We start from the raw sequence: 20,978 nt of genomic DNA on the forward strand, positions 1-20,978 counted from the left end.
CTTGACTAAGATATTTAGCTATTTCGTTTTCCTTTAAGGCACCAGCCTTCAATTAATAATAATCAGGCACAATGTCACACAAACAAGATAACAACACAAGTACCACAGTCTGAAGTTAAGTATTAACAAAGTGTGCAGCAAGCTAATAATTGAAGTAGGTAAGCTGAGTCAATGATTATACAGTACATCAATACACACACACTACAATGATAATGAAGTTCAACATGAAATAAACAATCTAGACAAGGCTCTAGTTTTACAAATCAGCAACATGGAAACTAAGAAGCAAGCAGAAATACCAGTCAGAGGATCTTGATACAATAATTTAAATACAACCACATATTGTGTGTCTGTTTTAACTTATCTTTTATAAAATAGGACCACTGAGGCTCCAAAATATATGTCATAGGAAACAAAGGGAACTCTGCCTCTGACTCATATTATTAGAGATAGCTGTTTTTGAACTCTACTTCTGTGGCATATCTTAAGTTTATTTTATCTCACTGTTATCTATTTCATTGCATTTCACTGTATCTTATTTAATTGTATCTTAGTGGGCTGATATTCATGCTTTGATATGATCGATTGACTAATCAATAAAGTATACTATTTCATCTGTGAGCAAACAATTTTTTAAAACTATTTCCTGACAGGGAAGGTATGATACAAACTCTTTCAAACAGCTTTCAAAGTTGGTATTACAAATTCACATAGGAGAAAAATAGCTGACAGTATGCTAACGAGAGGCAAAATTAAAAGGAAACAGAGGAAGTACAAAAAGTAGCAAAGGAATAAAAGGTTATACTCTCCTGTATGAAATATAGCCAAGTGTAATTATGACTAACTTGAAATGTATCAACACTGGAGTTGTGTCACAGACCTACATAATTCAAGGAGCATCACCACGAGGAAGGAGAATTACTTTTGTTAAAATGTTAAGTATGTAACTTAACCATCCCAAATGCTATGAGATTTCCTTTATGCCTCCTCTTGAACTATTGATTTTGTCCTTTCATGCAAAATGAAATTAACTTATAAAATAGTCAGTGTTACAGTTACCCATAGGTACTTATTTAGTCCTAGGTGCATCCAAGTGACTGTTAGCTCATTTCATAGTTACTAGAATAATTATATATTTGTTTGCAAAAAGCCATGTAAAACAAACAAACCAGTAAAAAGAGTGCAGGTAGAGGAATGAACTGAAAAGGTTTTGTGACTTGGTGTTTTGTTTTTGGAACTCAGTAACTGTGGATTAGTTTATAAACCTGCAGTAGTCAGAAATACACCCAGTATGATGTTTTAAAAACCACTGTCCTAGGCCATTTGAGAATTAAGGATTATTTTCCACCATTCTGCCTTTCCACAGAGAAGTCATGTGCCAATCATTTATGACTAACTTGCTTTTGAGCCAAGTAAGGGTGTGTCAAAATTTGCTTGCTTGCTTGCTTGCTTGCTTAAAAGAGAAACTAGTTACCAGGAACTACATGCTACAGAAAGACTCTGGATCAACTGAGTTTACATAATTAAATCACCTGTACAGCCTCTGTTTCCATCGTTTTCTTCAGTAGCTGTATGTCCTCTGTTGTGGGGGTCTCCGTCTCCATGCAATAAATTGGAGGCAAAGGTGGGGGTGCGCAATACATGGGGTACTGCAGGAACATAGCACACAGAAAAATGGGAATGCAAGCTCAGCAACTCAAGTACTAGAACATCAAATGTTTACACATATACACAGATCCAAAAAAGAAAAAAAAAGGATATATTGTGAATGTTTTCAATTACAATTCATGATCCCTTTTGCGAAACAGATTTGGGGATATAAAAGTTACTGAAAACTTTCATTCTTAATTCAGATATCCCCTTACACTAAAGGGGATTGATTCATTCTTTTGTTGCACTGGTGAAAATCCCAATTAAACAAAATAATGATAAGTGTCAAGACGTAAGATCCAACCGTAACAAAAAGCTAACAATGCAATTGTTGTTATGCAGCTATTACCTATTCAAAACTTGTATTTTATTCAATATTCAAAGTATGAATTTCTACATGAATTAACACTGGGGGATGGATTATATTTCACATAAAGTGGTCAAATGATATAGGAGTAATACTATAATATTATTCTTGAAACAATTTTATGTCTGTTAAAATTAAGTTGGATTATGAAAAATGTTTTTAAACAGGTTCATTTGAAATAGCTATATATAAGGTTTTCCTATAAAGATAGCTATTCTTGTCTTTCAAGTAATGGACAGAGAAGTGTCATCTATTGTGTTTCCCTGAAAATAAGACCTATGCCAAAAATAAACCCTAACTTGGTTTTTTACACGTGCGCCTAATATAAGCCCTTCCCCCAAAATAAGCCCTATTTTGGGGCAAGGCACCTGGGTAAAAATCAGGCGAGGGTGGGGGGGTTGAGCTGTCTCATGCGCCCCACACTCACTTACCTTACGACCGCTGGCAGGCCTCACATACCCTGACACCTGTTGCGCCACTGCCTGAGTTCTTCTGTGGCTGCTTGCAGCCGCACACCACGTCGTGCATCGCATCCTGCTGCTGCTGCCACTCGCGGTAGGCTGCTTGGCACATCGCGCCAGGGCCACCGCTCGAGTGTGCCACGACACAACAAGCCACACAGCCTCCTGCCATGGACAGCGGTGTGATTGGCGTGACAAGCCACAAGGCCTCCTGCTGCAAGGGGTGGAAGCGGCGCGATGAGCCACGTGGCCTCCTGCCATGAGTGACAGCAGCGCAATCAGAATGTCAAGCCACACAGCCTCCTAGTGTGAGTGGTGGCAGTGGTGCGATGTGGCATTTGGCCGCAGAAGAACTCAGGCAGCGGCACAACAGGTGTCGGGGCCTGGGAGGTCTATGTTGTGGTCCATCTGCTTCCAGCAGACCTAGTAGCAGAGTGAGACGAGGAGAAGGAGGGGGAGGGGGAGCCCGAGTCAACTTCAGAGCCCTTGGAAGACTCTGATGAGGAAGCAAAATCAGAGGCAGATGCCTCTGTCCGTGCCCAGGGCGTATGCATAGAGAGAAGAGGAGAGTAACGGAAGGCAATAAGCCGGCTCTCAGGGGAAAGAAGACATAGATGCTAGCCACCCCTCCCTGGCTGGGAAATAAATAGTAGGGGTTTGGGAGTGACCTGTTGTCACAGGCAACCATTCATTTTCCAGGATACATCAATCAAATCAGATTCCTTTGCCAAAACCAGGTTTATCAGGACTACTTGCTCTGTATTTGAGGTGCCAACTGAGTCTCCCTGCTAGGAACTAATAGGTAGTGAATTTTCCTCAGCCAGTGTGAACAGGGACTGTTTCTGCTTGGCTTAATCCTTGAAAGACTTTCTATCTGGACTTCTCAAGTGAAAAGAGACTGTTCTTGCCCTGTGTCAGAAGGGGAAAAGACATTCCTTTGTGACTACTTCTTTTTGGTTTTGTCTACCCAATGTGAACAAAGATTGTTCCTGCCTTGTTTTAATAAAAGAGGTTTGTTTTACTTGCGAATGGTTTCTCATTACTTTTGAAGGCTGGGTTAGAACAGCCTGGCTGCAGCAGTCCTAAGGTAAGCGGGTAAGAGTAGTGCAAATGGGTGTGGAGCCTTCTTGGAACTGTTGAACTGTTGAAAGGATTGTGTTGCAGACTGAAGATACATGATGTCGTATCCATCCCCCTCTGTTGAGAGAGGGCTGTTCAATTTTGACATAGATGGCCTCTTTGACCCCTCTTTCAAATCAGCGGTCCTCTCTGTCCAAAATTTGGACTTTGCTGTCTTCCAAAAAGTGGCCTTTGTCTTTTGAATGCAGATGGACTGCTGAATCTTGTCCTGGCATATGTTGTGCCATGCATTTATGAAGTGGTAGTTTTGTTTCTCCAATGTACTGATCTGCACATGTCTCACTGCATTGTATTGTATATACCATGTTGTTCAGTTTGTGTCTGGATTTTTTATCCTTGGGGTGGACAAGCTTCTGCCTTAGTATATTTGTGGGTTTGAAGTGTGCACCTATGTTATGTTGGCTGAAGATTCTCCTGAGCTGTTGCGATATTCCTGCAACGTATGGAATGACTATGTTGCTTCGTTTATTGTCTTCTTGTTTGTCCGTTATGGAGGAGCTCCTGCTGGGTCTTTTGGAGGGGGGTGTTAATGAAAGCCCACTTGGGATAGCTACAAGTTCTAAGGGCTTCCTTGATATGTTTTAGTTCTTTTTCTTTCCCATCTTTGCTGGTAAGCAGGCCTTCAGCTCAGTGGTGTAGGATTCTGATAACTCCCATTTTGTGTTCCAGTGGATTGTGAGAATCAAAATGCAAATATTGAACTCTGTGTGGGGGTTTTCTGTAAACTTCAGTGTTAAGGTGAACCCATGGTGCAGCCTGTCACCTTAGGTGACAGAACCAACTTCAGCCCAGATCACATATGTGCCATGCTGGACCTCTGCCTGACCACTAGCTATTTTAAATACAGTGAAGGTTTCTACAGACAAAAACATGGCTGCCCCATGGGTTCACCTGTGTTCCCCATTGTGGCCAATCTCTGCATGGAAGAAATAGAAACCAAAGCCCTATATTCCTTCACAAGAATTCTACCCACTCACTGGTATAGGTATGTGGACGATACTTGGGTCACGATCAAAACACAGGAAATGGAAGCATTCACCAAACATATCAACTCGGTGGACAGATACATCAAATTCACAAGTGAAGATGATAAGGAAAATAGTCTAGCTTTCCTGGATTGTGCAGTACACATTAAGAAAGACAGAAGCCTTAACACTGAAGTTTACAGAAACCCCCTCCCCCCCACACACACACATCAATATTTACATTTTTATTCTCACCACCCACTGGAACACAAATACACTAAGCTTGTCCACCCCAAGGATAAAACACCCAGACAAAAACTGGTACATGCAGTACAATGCAGTGAGCCATTTGTAGATCTGTACACTGCAGAAACAAAACAATCACTGCATAAACACATGGCACAACATAGGAGAACAAATCCATCAGGACAAGATTCAGCAGTTCATCTGCATTTAAAAGATAAAGGCCACTCTTTCGAAGATAGCAAAGTCCACATTTTGTACAGAAAGGACCGCTGGTTTGAAAGAGGGGTCAAAGAGACTATCTATGTCAAAATTGAACAGCCCTCTCTCAACAGAGGGGGAGGGGTACTACATCATGTATCTTCAGTCTACAACACAATCTTTTCAACAGTTCCAAGAAGGCTCCACACCCATTTGCACTACTCGGATGACCCTGACAACATAGATAAACCTCCAGGTGGCATCAATGACTCTCTAAAAGAATGCATATGAGCAGCTGCCTGCAAGGAGTATAAATCATTCTGTTCCCCAACTATTCAGTCAGAGCTGAAGAAGCTTCTTGGATGAGAAGCAAAACGTCTTCAAAGAAAAAACAAGAAAGTCCAGTTGCCTGTGAAAAAGCATCTTTGGGATAACTACGACCTGGATGACTGAGAATCTCCATAGACATTGATGTAGTAACTTACCAAACTTATGAAACACTCATCTAGTGCCAGACTAAGTGAATAAACAAAGCTATGATAGGTACTTGGGTCGCCCAGAAAAACTAGAGTAGTTTAGTTTGTTTTGGAAGCTGCTTAGATGCATGATTATCAGTTCCAAAATACCATCAGATAAAGCACACATGATCACTATTAACACCATTTGGTGCTTATACTTCTGTTTTATACGTGGCAAACAAAAGCTGATAGTAACATTTATTGCACCACACACTAAAGGCACAGTCAGATTTAAACACAGGCTTTAGTTCAGCATTGCCCCTGAAAAGATTTTCTGTATGATAAGAGTGTTTGGTAGTATTACCTAAAAATAGAGGAAAGTGAGGGTATTTTGAAATCTTTTATCTGATTACCATAATCATTACCTGAGGATTCTGCCGAGCTAACTCCTCAATCTTGTGCCACATCTCTTCTCTTTCCTTCAATCTGAACCGCCCTCTGAAGATGGAAAGAAATTTACTTTTTTGTATTAAAACTTCTTTATCCTTTCTTTAGAGGTCAGACCATGTTACACCATTCTAAATACAAAGCCCGAAAGGCATTAGAATATCCCGTGCTACATTGATTCAATTTTAAATACCACTTTCCCTCCCTTTTCCCTCCCTCACTTATAACTAACTTAGAAAAATGTAAAATCCTTCCCAAGTGTGTCATAAAGCTAACACCTTTTCTACTTTCACCCAGGTTTCAGAGTGGCCACAAATCCATCCTCCCCCCAAAAAGCTGTTCACTCATTTCACCCAATCCTATTAACTCAATTCTTCAGCAGGTAAGAGACATTAACCCCCATCTCTCCTCATCTTTGGGTTACCCTCTTGGAGGAACTTCTTATCCCAGATTTCAAAAAAACTCACAGATCAAATGCGCATTTAGATATAGTAGTGTTATGGAACTGAGCAGGCCAAAGACCATGAAGCTACTAAATCCAGAAATTTAAATGGAAATTTACTTGGAAGTAAAAAATTAGCTTTAAAAACTTACACTATAATGAATATAAACTTCTAAACTGTTTTAAAGTGCTGCTGACTGAACATTGTTATATTTCTTATTCCCAAGAAGCTTTCACAGATTTGCAGTTTAAGCTTCTCAATATGGGCAGTACTCAGAAGAAGGGCTGCACAGAATTGCTTGCTTGCTACCTATTGATGACATTATAATACTGGTATACATTTCCAGTCTGCAAAGTGAAGCATCCATTCTTTCCTTATTCCTCTTACTCGCGTTGAGGAACTCTGCCCAAACATGCAGAATATGAAGCAGCAATGAAAACTGGCATACTTTATGTGTGTAAGATTTCCCTGTGAGGAAAGCCACCATGGGATACATCCTAGGTGACTTGGAAAGCAGGTAATATTCAGATTGACTTCATACAATTTCCAGCTTGTTCTTATACGTAGGTCATCAAGGTAATACTACAATATGATTTAAACTGACAAATTAGATTCATAGAATGTAGAAGTTCAAAGTAATCTTTGAGATTATCTAGTTCAACTCCATCTCTTGTGAATATATCTGCTACCATACCATCTCCAACAAATGGCCATCAGGTTTTTGTTTAGTACTTCCAATGATGTCTACTGCCTCACAAGGCATCAATTTTACTGCTGAAGAGCTGTTACCACGAAGGAATTTTCCTGATGTTCAACTGACATCAGGAAATGTTATGCCCAGAGTCACCTTGTGGAGATGGGTGGAATAGAAATTAAATAAATAAATAACTGTAATCTGCTACCTTGTAACTTAAGATCATTCTTTCTTGACTTAACTTCTAGAATATATTAAAGAAGTCTACCCAACCTCTCCATGGTAGCTCTTCAGATATTGTTTCCTCACAATTTTTTCTCTTGCAGTCCCTTATCATCTTGGCTGTTTGCTCTTGCCACATTTCAATGTATCAATGTCCTTCCCTAAAATGTGGTATTCCCAACTAAATGAACTATTCTAAATGTGGCTTCTGACCAACAAAAAACAATTAGTTTTGAATCCTAACATTGTTCTCTATAAAGTATTTGCTGTCCTTTTAGCATTGTGTTATCCACATATTTGATCCAAGTCATTTATAAAACACTGAATCATATAAAGTCTAGAAAAAAGCCCTTCAGTTTACTACTCAATGTTTCCTTCCAATGTGCAGAGACCCAGAGGCTTCTCACTGAGTATGATTATTCAACCATTTTTGTATCCACACAATAACAGCCTGGTCCTGTCCGTATTTGGCTATTTTCTCTACTAGTATTCATGAGAGACCCTGAAGCCAAAATACACTGTGTCCACTTCATTCTTATGGTCTACTAAATTAGTCACCAGGAGGGCATTACTTGTTCTTGGTAAATCCATAGTGGCTACAGCAAAACAATAACTTTTTTGCCAAATGCAAACTATAAATTATTCTAGAATTTGCCAGATAATAATGACCAACTAATTGGTTAATAGATATGTCCTCTTTGTCCTTCTCCAATCCACTGGCACTGTACTTATTCTATATGATGTCTCAAAGATCACAAAAAGGACTTACAAGATAACATCCACCAGCTCTTTAAGACTCTTATGCGGAATTAATCGGGCTCTGAAAACAAATTCATGTTAGTCAGGTGCTCCCTAACTATCTCTACTTACCTTGAGTTGCCACTCCCTTCTTGTGTCAACTGTTCTGCTTAGGTCCATTTGAACACAGTTCCCCTTTGAGAAAAAGACCAAAGCAAAGGAGGAATTGAGGAGCTCTGCCCTCTCCCCATAGTTTGTTACCATCCTGCTATCTTATCCAAGCAGCGGGCCCACCCTTTCCTTTTTCTACTGACATAGCCAAAAAAGTTATGTTGTTACTTGCAACTTGCAAATCTAAGTTCCTTTGAGTTTTAGCCTTTCTGTAAACATTAGCAACTTGCTGATGTGTTCTCTTGGTCCTCTGCCAGTCTTGTAAGGTAGTTCAGACAGGAAGCACACCCAGATGAACAAATTCTACTTTATTGTAAGGTTACAGTAACAGAATCTTGCAAGTTAAATACGTTTCTCCCATTGCCTTGACAGCTCAAGAAACTAGAAAGGGACTCTTCTGAAACTTTTATCACGCCCACATTCCTTCTGCATCTTATCCAACTGTCCCTCTGACTGTGGCTTTTCCCCTTCTCCCAAGGCCATTCTCACATACGGTATCTTCATTCTTATATCTATATTTTATTTCCTAAAACTGTCCCTCTTAACTTTTGGTTCAACCAAAATCTCCCTATACATCAACATGCTTTGTCTCAGTATAATAGCATACAGTATAATAGCTATATTTTAGCATTTTCTTTTTGAGACATCCCAAACATTCCTTTTGCCTGCCTAATAATTCTCCAAGATTAATGAAACTGGCTGAAATTAAGATGGTTTGTTACTTCCTCCTGAGGAGAAGTAGAGGTCCCACTGCTTTCATCTCTTCAACCAGGTTTTGCTATTGGCTAGGCTCTGAACTAGGAGAGATCTCTCTATTTCTTCAACCTTCTGGAAAATGAAAGTGTCAGCAAGACCACTGAGAAAATATTGGGATATCACAATTCTGCCCGAGCTGGTTTTTCAACTTATCTGAGCAGTTTCCTATTATTACCTCTTCCCTGAAAGCAGTAATATGGCTCATCTGGTTTGGTGATCTACTACAGCACATTCCAACAAACGCTGCTTCATTTTCTCTTCTTTATCAGTACCCCTGATTGGCCTCCATGCTCATTTTGGAGGGATCTCTACATACGTGTGAACTTTTTTTATATATATAATGTCACTTTTCCCCTTGTGTGGCTTATTTCTCCCAATCCACATATTCTGCTCGTAGCACTAGGTTTCAGTAATACCTAGTAAATATTTGTTTCCCTATGTTAACACTTCTAGTTCTTTCTGTTGTTCCCCATTCACTCTGTTAATTTGTGTAGAGACTCTGGAAACCTTGGGTTATATCCTTAAACTTATTTTTTACTGTATTTATGCTCTCATTATTGGATGCCTTCACAATGAGGATACACCTCTGTTTCATTCCCAGTACTTGGTATCAAAACTATTTCTGGGGTCCCCACAGAATTCAGTTTAAATGTTGATCAAGTTTATAAGATATCTTACAAATACGTTCTTCCCAGCTCTGATGAAGCATAGCCCATCTCACAGCAGAAATCTACCCTATAATCAAAAAATCCCAAGCATTCCTGTTGAAACCATCTGCAGATCCTGTTTCCAAAATTCTTCTTTCTTCCAGAGCCATTTCCTTTGATAGGAAGGAGTGAAGAAAACACCATCTGTGACTCCAGCTCCTTTATTCTCCTGCTTGTTCACAGGATCTGGCTGTGTCATTTTTCCCACAGAAAGGATCTTGGAAGTCTTTCCATACTATGCCAAATATGAACCCCAGGAAGGTACTCATCTCTTGACAGACTACTGGACTACTGTTTTGGTCCCTCTTAGCAAGGAGTCACTAGTCCTCCTCCTCCTCCTCCTCCTCCTCCTCCTCCTCCTCCTCCTCTCCCTCCCCACTTCTTCAAGGCAGAGACAGGAATCCTTCCATTTGAAGGGCCTATAAAATCCTTTTCCTTTCTCTGTGGCTTGTGGTAGCTGCTCTTCATTCATGGTCCTGAAACTGCAACAACAGAGAGACTGTGGAATCTACTCTGAAATTCCAAAGGAAAAAAAATCTGTATAAACTTGATTTCCTTGAGTTGCATTCACCCATCTCTCTATCCTCTTGCAAGCACTTTTTTTTTAATCCAATAATTTTAATTTTTCCTGATAACCGAAGTGGTGGACAGGTTTACCTCTAGACTGTTCTCTTACATGAAACCAACCAGCGTGCACACATGTGCAACAAATAAAGCACACTCCCTGCAGAATGTAATTATCTCCATCTTCCATATTCCTCAGCTGAACAAAAGGGGAAAAAATATAGCTTTGTAGAATCCTCTGCACAACGATCTATAAAATGTCCACACTGTCCCTAGTTGCTAGATTACTAGAGAAAAACATTTTTATGCTTTTCCCACCAAATTCCTATTTGCTTGATCAAATAAAGTTCACTCTCTGGAAACTCGCTTCTTTGTATGTTCCCTAAAATTGCCTGAGTTAGTTTAAGTAATGACAAGAACAGAACAGAACAGAACAGAACAGAATTCTTTATTGGCCAAGTGTGTGTGTGTGTGTGTCCAATCACACATAATGAGCAATTATTAGTACCTTCCTTAGTTTTTCCTGCTTCTTTCCTAAACTGAATTCCCACACCAAACTCCTTAATTGTGTTTGTTCTTCTTAATTGCTCACTCAGATGGATTACAATCCTGTAGGTTATTCTCACTGCTTTCCATACCATCCATAAAGTCTTCTGTACTACCATAACAGGCTCAGCTGAAAAAGCAGGTTTTCTGTCCGTTCTGGAGAGATAGTCATAAAAGGCAATACCGGAAAATGTCTGTTCTACTTCCATGATCTTCTGCTTATGGCAGAGACACACCACTTTTTGTTTAATCAAAGGCTTTACTTGAACTTTGAATGTTATGTTATGAGATGATCTCTCCAGAACATAATACACAGAGGAAAAACTATAACTAGGTTTTATTTAATTTTCAGTTACCTTTAAAATGAAATTAAATATAGTAAATATGATTGGGCTCCAACCATATCACTAATAATGTTCACTATATAACACATTATAAAGTATTGACAATTTCTGGAGGTTTCAAAGACCTGCTTCTAGATGTGTGTGTGTGAGAGAGTGTGCGCGCGCACGCGTGCGCTCCGATTCATGGGGTGCTGCCTCTATTTTTCTTTTTTAAAACATTTATATGCTATTTTTGCAACTGCAAAATTGCTGCCAGATACCTGTTCAAAGGTTTCAAGGGAATCAGGTATATGGAGTTTGTTTGAGGCTGAGAAGTAGAACATGCTGAAAACTATCCAAATAATTCAAGGCCCTACCAGATAGGAAAATGTCAGTTATGCCTATTCCTGGATCAGGAGGCTCTGCTTAAGTCACTCATGTTCTAGTCACCTCCAGACTGGACTACTCTACATGGAGGTGCCCTTGAAGAATATCTGGAAGCTTCAGCTGGTGCAGAATGCAGCCGCACAGGCAATTTTATGTGCTCCTAGAATAGCACATGTTGCTACGTTGCTATACAAGCTGCATTGGTTGCCAGTTGCTTCCAGGTCCAATTCAATGTTGGTTTTAACTTTTAAAGCCCTTCACAGCATGGGATGGAGCTATCTGAGGGACTGCCTCTCCCCAATTACTTCAGTCTGTCCTATTAGATCTCAAAGAGAAGGCATGCTGTGGATATCATTAGCTGAGAACCTATTTTTGGTGCGTCCCAGAAAATTGTGCCCTTTCTGCCATGGCGCCCATCTTATGGAACATCCTTCCCCCTGAAATTAGACTGGCCCCATCATATTTGATATTCTGAAAGACCCTTAAGACCTGGTCATAGGACCAGGCTTGGGGTTTCCACAGAACCAGAGTCTTCTCTAGATGCTCCATTTTCATTCTCCCTTCAGCTACATTTTGCATTTTTGTTTTTATGGTATTTATTATTATTTTTATATTTGAATTTGCTGTTTTTATATCTTCACTTTTTCATCTATTGTTGTGCACCGCCCATAGTTGCCTCAGGCAAGACGGGCAACTATATAAATTGGGTAAATAAATCAATATTAACTATCTAAACAAAGATATGAAACCAAATGAAACCATTATTGTCCAATGGGCCTGAGGTTACAAATTTATGTCCTGCAAACAATGCTTTAGAAGTACAGATGATATTGCTAGAAAGTTACCTTTTACTGGCTTCAATCAGTAAGCCCACTGCAACTAAATCTACGTAGATAAGCTAAATCCACCTCCATTACTTATGAACCTGCTTACCGGCAAACTAGGGCACTGTAATGCGGTTTACATGGGGTTGCATTTGAAGATAATTAGCAAAGTTCAACTGGGGGAAAATGCAGCTGTTCAACTTTTGAAGGGGAGAAAGGGTATAGGAATGTTTCCAAGCCTACTTGAATTAAAAGCCCAAAATGATTTGGGATATTATTTGAAAATGGCTTTCATTCATATATAAATATCTTGAATGTTTAAACAAAGCGCCTGAGGGCAGGACAAGAAGCAACGAATGGAAACTAATCAAGGAGAGAAGCAACCTAGAACTAAGGAGAAACAATTAGAACAATTAACCAGTGGAACCACCTGCCTCCAAAAGCGGTGAATGCTCCAACACTGGAAGCTTTTAAGAAGAAACTAGACAGCCATTTGTCCGAAATGGTATAGGGTTACCTACCTGAGCAGGGGGTTGGACTAGATGACCTCCAAGGTCCCTTCCAACTTTATTAGTATTATTATAATCTTCCATCTACACATTTAACGCTGAAGCTGTGTGTGAAGGTCTGTTATAAAGATCAACTAGGATAGTAGTTATGAAAGAGAAGGCCATCTCAAACATACTGTAGTTCTGACTGTGGAATCCCTTTCTTATTGATTTGCAAAGGGATTTTTATTTTACAGGTTTTCCAAGAGAGCCAACTTTTTTTCTGGACAGCAGTTTTTAAATGATATTTTCATTTAAAATAAAATGACAGCCAGTTTGGTCTAGTGGTTAAGGAACCAGGCTAGAAACCTGGTGAGAGTGTGAGTTCTAGTCCTGCTATAGGCATGAAAGTCAGCTGAGTGACCTTGAGCCAGCTGCTTTCTCTCAGCCCAATAACCTCACAGGGGTTTTGTTGTGGGGGCAAATAGGAGGAGGAATGTGTGTTGGATATGTTTGCTGTCTTGAGTTATTTGTATAAATAATAAAGGCGAGATATAAACAAACAAACATTTTGGTAGTACAAATTTGAAATTGATTTAATGTATTAATATGGACATCATTCAACTGGAATTACAGCTAGTATAAGGGAGTACATCAATCTGGAGGTGGCTACCAGATTAAGATAAGTCCCCACATCTCCCCATGTACATCTTGCTCCCTTTCTTCCTGTCTTTAAATTATAAATTATTATTATGGTTTGTCACACAAGTCAGTCACATGTGGATTTGGCATTTTTATCTGCCTATCAATTTCTTCCCAAGGACCTCGGATAGGCAGATGTTGATATTTGATGGTGCTAGAGGTATCGCCGCAGGGCATAAGCTGTTGTTTTAATGTTTCTAAGCTGCCCAGAATCGCCTCTAGGCAAGATGGTGGAATACAAGTCTAATAAATAAACAAACATAAATAATATTATGCTGTTGTTTAACAATGTTTTGGGATATTTTTAGCTTTATAGTTAAGATCTACATTAAAAAAACCTGTATTTTTTAAAGTCTTTAGTAGCTTCTTTTATACTTCCAAACAACCCATGTTCACACAACTTTTTATAACTGATTAAATTTATCAGATATTTTAATTATTGGCTTTTTGATCTGTATTTTGTTCCGGCCCATCTTTTCTCCTGTTCCATAAGAATAAGTGGCATGTCTTATTTGCAGAGTTTTAAGCAGACTACCGATTTTCCATTCTGGTTATTAACTTCTATTTCAAGAAGGAGAATCTCAGCACTCATAGATTAGTTACTCTCAATCTACTTCTCAACAAAAACACTTACTTTTGCTTCTCTGCCTTGTACTGTTGTGTGCAATCATCAAATAGCTTTTGGTTCATCTCCATAAACAGCTTCAGTGCATTGTAGATCAACCCATGGATTGTCCTGCAGAAGACAGAAATTATGATAAATTATTTAAAATGTCTCCAACACACTTTGGCAAAGATTAAAAACACCCTCTGAGGAAAACAGGAAGCTCCACACTCTAACTTCCTAGCACATATGCTTACAAATTACCTCCAAAGCTAGTGTGAATGTATAAACTCATATCCCATTAACCCAAGAAAAAATGCAGTTAGGCAAATAGGGCACAGGCAACATATTTGTTTCTCTTTGGGAATTTAACTTGTATATTTCCAATTACTGCCATTGATACTCTTCTCTTTTTCCTCCCATGATGAAAATGTAGGAGCCTAAACTAAATATAGCAATATTATCATCCTATCATCAATAATTCTTGACAGAAGGGCAAGCATCCCTAATTTAAAATTTCACTCCTCCCAAGACACAATGAAATACCTACTTGTTCCAATGACTTTTGGAATTTTTGTAGAGTGCTGGAAACATGATAGGGAGGATTTTGGCTGCATTGTCACTGATCAAACTCATGATATACTCATTATTCCAATAATACAATGCCCTCTCTGCCACCTGTATAAATAATAAAAATAAGACTTAGTTAAAAATAGAAAAAAAAATAGGCATTCTTTAAATTCTTAATGTTGCACATCATAAGGTAGGCAGCTGAATTTGACCTAATTTTTAAATAACATGAACAGCTAGTAGATACTTATCAAAATTAACATTCAATCTATTTATGTGAGATTTTGTTAGCTTGGCTTATAACTGAAATTTCATTTTTTTAACAAATCAGAATAGGAAACTATGGTGAGTGGAAAACAGTTTTATTTCTCTGAAAAGAAATGCTTTTTGTAATACCAGTTAAGTATATAACAGTCATATGTTGTTATTTGCCAATGTCCTAGGAAAAACTGAAACTGTCTACTGTCCAAGTACATATACTAAAGCCTGCTGTCATCTCTCCTAGCTTTTAACTCACCTGGAAGTGTGGACTAGAGACACATTTGGCCAACTGTCTGAACAGAGATTCCATAACTTTTACAAATTCAGAAGGCTCAATAACATCCAATATTTCTTCCAACTCATTCAGAAACATAACTTCCTTGGGACTGTGTGTTTTCGGCCAAAATTTTAGCAACCCCATTATCACCTGAAAGAAAACAAGCAGATTAAATATATTATATACAACCAATTTTGTAGTTTAGAAGCCTTTAATTTTGAAGAAATCTTTACAACATTTTTACACATCTCATGTAGCATGATACATTATATATACAATATTTATAGAACATTCCTGCCTCCTGTATATCTCCTTCTGTATATAACAGAATAGGATTTTTAACCACTGGAGAGACATCTGTGGACATTATAGTACCCTAAGAATCTATTCATTCCTTAATGATAAAAAAAAAACCCAGAAACGTTCTATCAACGATTACTAGTAGCTTTCATTTAATATAACAAAATAACAGAGTTGGAAGGGACCTGGAGGTCTTCTAGTTCAATCCCCTGCTCAAGCACAAGGCCTATATCATTTCAGACAAGTGGTTGTCCAATCTTTTCTTTAAAACTTCCAGTGATGGAGCATCCACAACTTCTGAAGACAAGCTATTCCACTGATTAATTGTTCTTACTGTAAGGAAAATTCTCCTTATTTCTAGATTGGTTCTCTTCTTGATCAGTTTCCATCCTTTGCTTCTTGATCTGCCTTCAAATGCTTTGGAGAATAACTTGACCCCCTCTTCTTGTGGCAGCCCCTTACGATATTGGAACACTGCTACCATGTCACCATAGTCCTTCTTTTCATTAAACTAAACATACCCAATTCCTGCAATTGTTCTTCATATAATTTAACTTCCAGGCCCCTAATCATCTTTCTTGGTTTTCTCTGCACTCCTTCCAAAGTCTCAACATCTTTTTTTATATCATGGTGATTAAAACTGGATGTCGTATTTCAAGAGTGGTCTTACCCAGGCATTATAAAGTGGTACTAAGACTTCATGTAATTTATGCTAGGTTCTGATCATTTTCTATGATATCTCCAAAATTCAATGTATATTATGGCTGGGGAATTGATTTCATAACTTTATTTAAATAATAAACTTAAACGTAATAGTATATTGTTAAAAATTAATTAACTATTCACCTAAGTAAATAGAGAATTATAGAATCATGGAATTGGTAAAGGCCATTTCAATTATAAAGCCCAATCTAATGCTCAAAAATCTAAATTAAAGCATCCTTGATGGTTATCTGTCCAACCTCTGTTTGAATACATCCAGGAACGCAGAATCTACCACCTTCACTTGTCTTCTTGTTTCTTTCTATCTCTCAGGTTAACCAAGCAAGTACTGGTAACTGGAAAGGAACTTACTTAAGGATTCCTATATAGAATCTGTTTGTTCTCTCTGTTCATTCTCTGAAATCTGGTTGTTTTACAATCCTTCTATAGTCGTTGCTTCTTTAGTAGTCATCCATAACACACAATCATCAATTTCAGAATACAATGCTTCCTATCAGGAACTAATCAGAAGGTTTTTTTCATTCTCTCAGCTGAGAGGTTACACAACCTCTCTAGTTACTTTCTTGCCTTTTTCTCCTATTGAATTTTATTAGAAAACACTTGTTTACTCTCTCTCTCTCCTCACTCATCATTACATGAAAAATATAAATAATGGCCAAGCCTCATTCCTTTTTATTAGTTTAATTTTCAAAGTTTCCAGTTAGAGAATAAAAAAAGATTACAATTTATTTTACACTATGAATTTCAGCAACAGTATAGACAAACATATCAAGCTACTTAGGAATAGAATTTATCTCAGCATGAATCACCAATAGCTTACCCGATGACAAATAGAAGTCTAAAAGAACATTAAAAATAGATTTATCTAACCTACTGACAGAAATTTTCCAAGGTGTCTAAAGCAGAGCATTTCCCCAACCCCTTATTCTTCTTCAGAAATGGATTAAAATTGTGCATGAATTTATTAGTCAAATATTGATAATTTTGGAAATGTTCATGTTTGCCTGATCATCAAAGAACTAATTAAATTATGTACAAAATTTTTGCTTTTTTCTGTCACATATGCTTAGAATTTCTAAAAAGCAACATATTAAAAACAGTGACATCAAATGATTAAAGATTAGCAAAAAACAAAACAAAAATCCAAAACACCCTAACAAAACAGCAGGTGTAAAGTCCTTAAGCCAAACAATACAGGAAAGATTATACATCAAATACTTATTTCAAAGAAATTGTTTTAATAAAACTTTCAAAAATTTGAAAAACAGACAAATGTCTCAAGAAGTGGCTTCAAAAAGCAAAGCTTTATAGTAGAAAAGGCCTGCACAAGTATCAATCAGTTTTGCAGATATGAGACATGAAGCAAGATACCCCTAAATAGATGGCAATAGTTTGACCAAGTTAAGAAAGAACAAAGGAGATCTTCAATACCTTTGACCTAAACTGTTTAGGCTTAAAAATCTCCACCAGCAATTTGAGTTGGGCTTAGAAAGGAACTGAGAGACAAAACAGTATATAGGATCTTCATGCCTGTTTCCAAAGTGTTCCATTCTATCATTCATTAATGGAAAATACAAAAAATTAACATTAATTTATATAAATTGTTCTAAATTGTATTCTCCTGAATATCCATGAAAATCTACAAAGTATAATATTACAACCATCTCAGCATCACAAAGAAAAGCTTACCGGTTCAGTCAGACTGCTGTCTTTTTCCAAGAACTGCACAACACAATATGCCAACTGCAGAAAGAACACAGCATTCAAGTATTATGAAAATGACTGGCCAGGGACAACTTAAAAGTATTAGGATATAAATATATGTTGTTTATAATTTTTTGTGTTAAATTGCAAATTAAATCTGTTCCTAGCAATCCTATGTCTCCTAGCCCACTAAGGCTACAATTCTATATACATTTATCTGGATCTCATTTCTGCATAAAACCTATCCAGCAGAAGAAAGAAGTAGGTGCAATGGGAAACACCAGCAAATCAGATTTCTCTATTTTTACTTCTGCTCCTTCCTCCAAACCACTTGGATTGCAGTCTCTTTGGCCTCAAGGTAGAAGCCTGATTGCTTACCAGCTCTGAAACAGTTGAGAATTCTCTGGGTTAGTTATCCAGCCACTGACTGTTTTTCAGAAGGCCTGCATTTATAGCCAGATGGATAAGCAATTGGGGAGTTTTGTACTAAGAATAATTTTGGCATTTAATCTCGGAACTAATTAAATGTTTGGCTAACGAGATAGACAATGTTCAAAAGGATGATATGGTGGGTGGATGGGTTTGGAGGAGAAAAAGGACACAGTACTTTAGGAACATACATATTGCAGCTTACTAAGAAAGTTTGATCAGACAGGGTCAATTAGACTGACAACTTAACAAATCTTCTTGGATTCCATAGGGAACTTGGGGTTTTCCCACAGGACTGGATAGGTAGTTTTGCCAAGGCTTTAGGTCACAGTCTTGAAGAGGCTGGTAACAGAGGCCTTGGATTGTATTATTGCAGTCTCTCCCTCTAATCTGATCCTATAATGCCCTTATTTTTCTGAGAAGCAGAAAACAGTCAAAAAGATGCCTGGAGTTCCACTGGAGGAAGACAAGGAATAAATATGACCAAGAGCCTATATTCAGGATTATATTATGACAATAAGGCCAGCAAAACATCATTATTTCTTTGCCCTTCTTGCATTTGCCCAGTTCAAGGCAACTCAATCTTTGCCAGGGAAGGTCGGATCACAGGAAAAGGCCACATTAAAAAATATTCTGCTATCTGATGGATACCATCACTGAGATCTACTCAGAGTTTGATTCTGATTGGGTAAGACCAGTTTGAGATATGGTGCCTGAGTTTGAGACTGCAACTTCTAATGAAGTGGACAGAGTCCTGCAAACTGTGAGCTCAGCTACCTGTTTATTAGTTCTGTATCTTTTTCCTGGATTGTTAACCTGTTTGGGAAATGCCATGTGGTTTTGGGTTCCACATGACGGTGTCAACCTTTTGGAGGGAAGGGACTGGTTCCTGCAGCCTTAAAAGGGATGGTGGTATGCTCAAGGCATTGTCTTTGGACTCATCAATTCTGGGCAAAATCCCATTGGTCCAGAGATATTTAATTGTATATTCCAGGCCACCCAGGTGATACTGTTGATGCCCTATTCCACTCTTTAGATGCTATGCAAATCTGGATGTAGAAGTACAAACTCAAGTTTAATTCTAACAAGACCAAATGATTATGGATATTTGACCATCTGTAGTTTCCAATCCCTGGTCTGGGAAACTTTCTATCTCTAGTCTTGGAGGGGGTAGCAATTACCCATTTAAGACTGGGGAACAATCTGGGAGTCTTCTTGGGCTCAGAGCTTCTGCTTGAAGAATAAGTAACAACCCTGACCTAAAGAGAGTTGACAAAATCATATAGTGTCACCAACTGCATTCATTGTTGGCTCACAAGGCCCTCCAAAGGGTCATTCATGCCCTAGTCATGAATGGATAATTGCAATACACTCTAGGTTGGGCTGCCCTTAAAGTTCATTTGCAAGCTACTGTACAGATGGTTTAAATCAGGGGTGTCAAACTGGTGACTAACAGCCGGATGCATCACACACAGGCCACGCCCACTCCAGCTCCGCAAAGGCAAAAAACGTTGCGATATGTCACGATATGTCGCCTGACATGAATGAGTTTGACACCCGTGGTCTAAACTGTGGCAGCAAGGGCAGTATAGAATGTTACTGCTCCTGAAACTACACTGATTACCATTTGGTTTCAGCTGTAAAAGCCCTTCATAACATAGGGCCTGGTCATTTAAACAATTATGTATCTCCAAGAGTTTCCACCTGTTCTGTAAGATCAGCTAGCGTGGGCTTCTCCAGGTCCCTTTGATTAAACAATGTCATTTAGTAGGACTCTTGAAATGTGCATTACAGCACCTACTTGCTAGAACAGCACCCCCCCTCCAGAGATCCATATTATTCCCATTCCGATAATGTTCAGGAATTTCCTGAAAACCAGGTTATTCTCCCAGGCCCTGAGGTAGGTGAATGTTGACCTCTTATAGAATGTTTTATCTGTAATGTTTTCCCCCAGACGTCTATGATCTATATGTTATTACTGTTTTTTGTTGTAAAGTTGCCCAGAGTCTTGTGGAATTACGCAGCCTTTAAATTGTTAAATTAAACTATACTGTCATAGTCTTCTCAGCAGTGAGGTTCTGGATGTGGTTCCAGCCATAAAGAATCTGGTCTTGCTTCTCTGTTCAGCCAGGGTAATCCAAAATAAGACAGAGATCATACAATAAGAATTTGGCTGGGGAAGAATTGTTGAAGTTTTCATCATTCAACAAATAAAACTGAGAGATTTTTTTAAAAAAAATATCTCCTATGATTGGCTTTGTATTAATTATGTATGACATTGACTGCTAAACATCTGTTAATCTAATACTTTGGGATCTATTAATCATATACATTGTTTGTATACAATGTATATGATTAATAGATCCCAGATCTGATGTAGATCAGTCTCAACCGTTGCCAATAAAAAGTTGTCTCAGAATGTTTGAGGATCCTTTGGAGCAGCCAAGAAGTAACTAATATTAAAAATTCAAAGAAAACCTCTGCCTTCCACCTTCAAGGGAGGTATCACTGGATCATGGTCATTCTTTTAGATCAGGGGTAGTCCACGAGTCATAAAAGAGCCAAGGTTGACTACCCCTGTTTTAGATAGTTCTTGTGTTTACTAAAGATTAG

The 20,978-nt window shown here is 38.3% G+C and overlaps 1 protein-coding gene across 1 annotated transcript in view; it reads right to left on the reverse strand.

Moving 5' to 3' along the window:
* The window catches only part of LOC107297200 (serine/threonine-protein phosphatase 2A 56 kDa regulatory subunit delta isoform), a 31,911-nt gene that overhangs the window by 3,499 nt on the left and 7,434 nt on the right, over window positions 1-20,978 (reverse strand). The window contains 6 exon segments of the mRNA XM_029286249.1: window positions 1,533-1,649; window positions 5,911-5,983; window positions 14,132-14,233; window positions 14,652-14,779; window positions 15,189-15,359; window positions 17,922-17,975. Of these exon segments, the coding sequence (XP_029142082.1) occupies window positions 1,533-1,649; window positions 5,911-5,983; window positions 14,132-14,233; window positions 14,652-14,779; window positions 15,189-15,359; window positions 17,922-17,975 (645 nt within the window).

The sequence above is a fragment of the Protobothrops mucrosquamatus genome, unplaced genomic scaffold (genome assembly GCF_001527695.2).
Source record: "Protobothrops mucrosquamatus isolate PMUCROS unplaced genomic scaffold, P.Mucros_1.0 scaffold3179, whole genome shotgun sequence".
NCBI lineage: Eukaryota > Metazoa > Chordata > Lepidosauria > Squamata > Viperidae > Protobothrops > Protobothrops mucrosquamatus.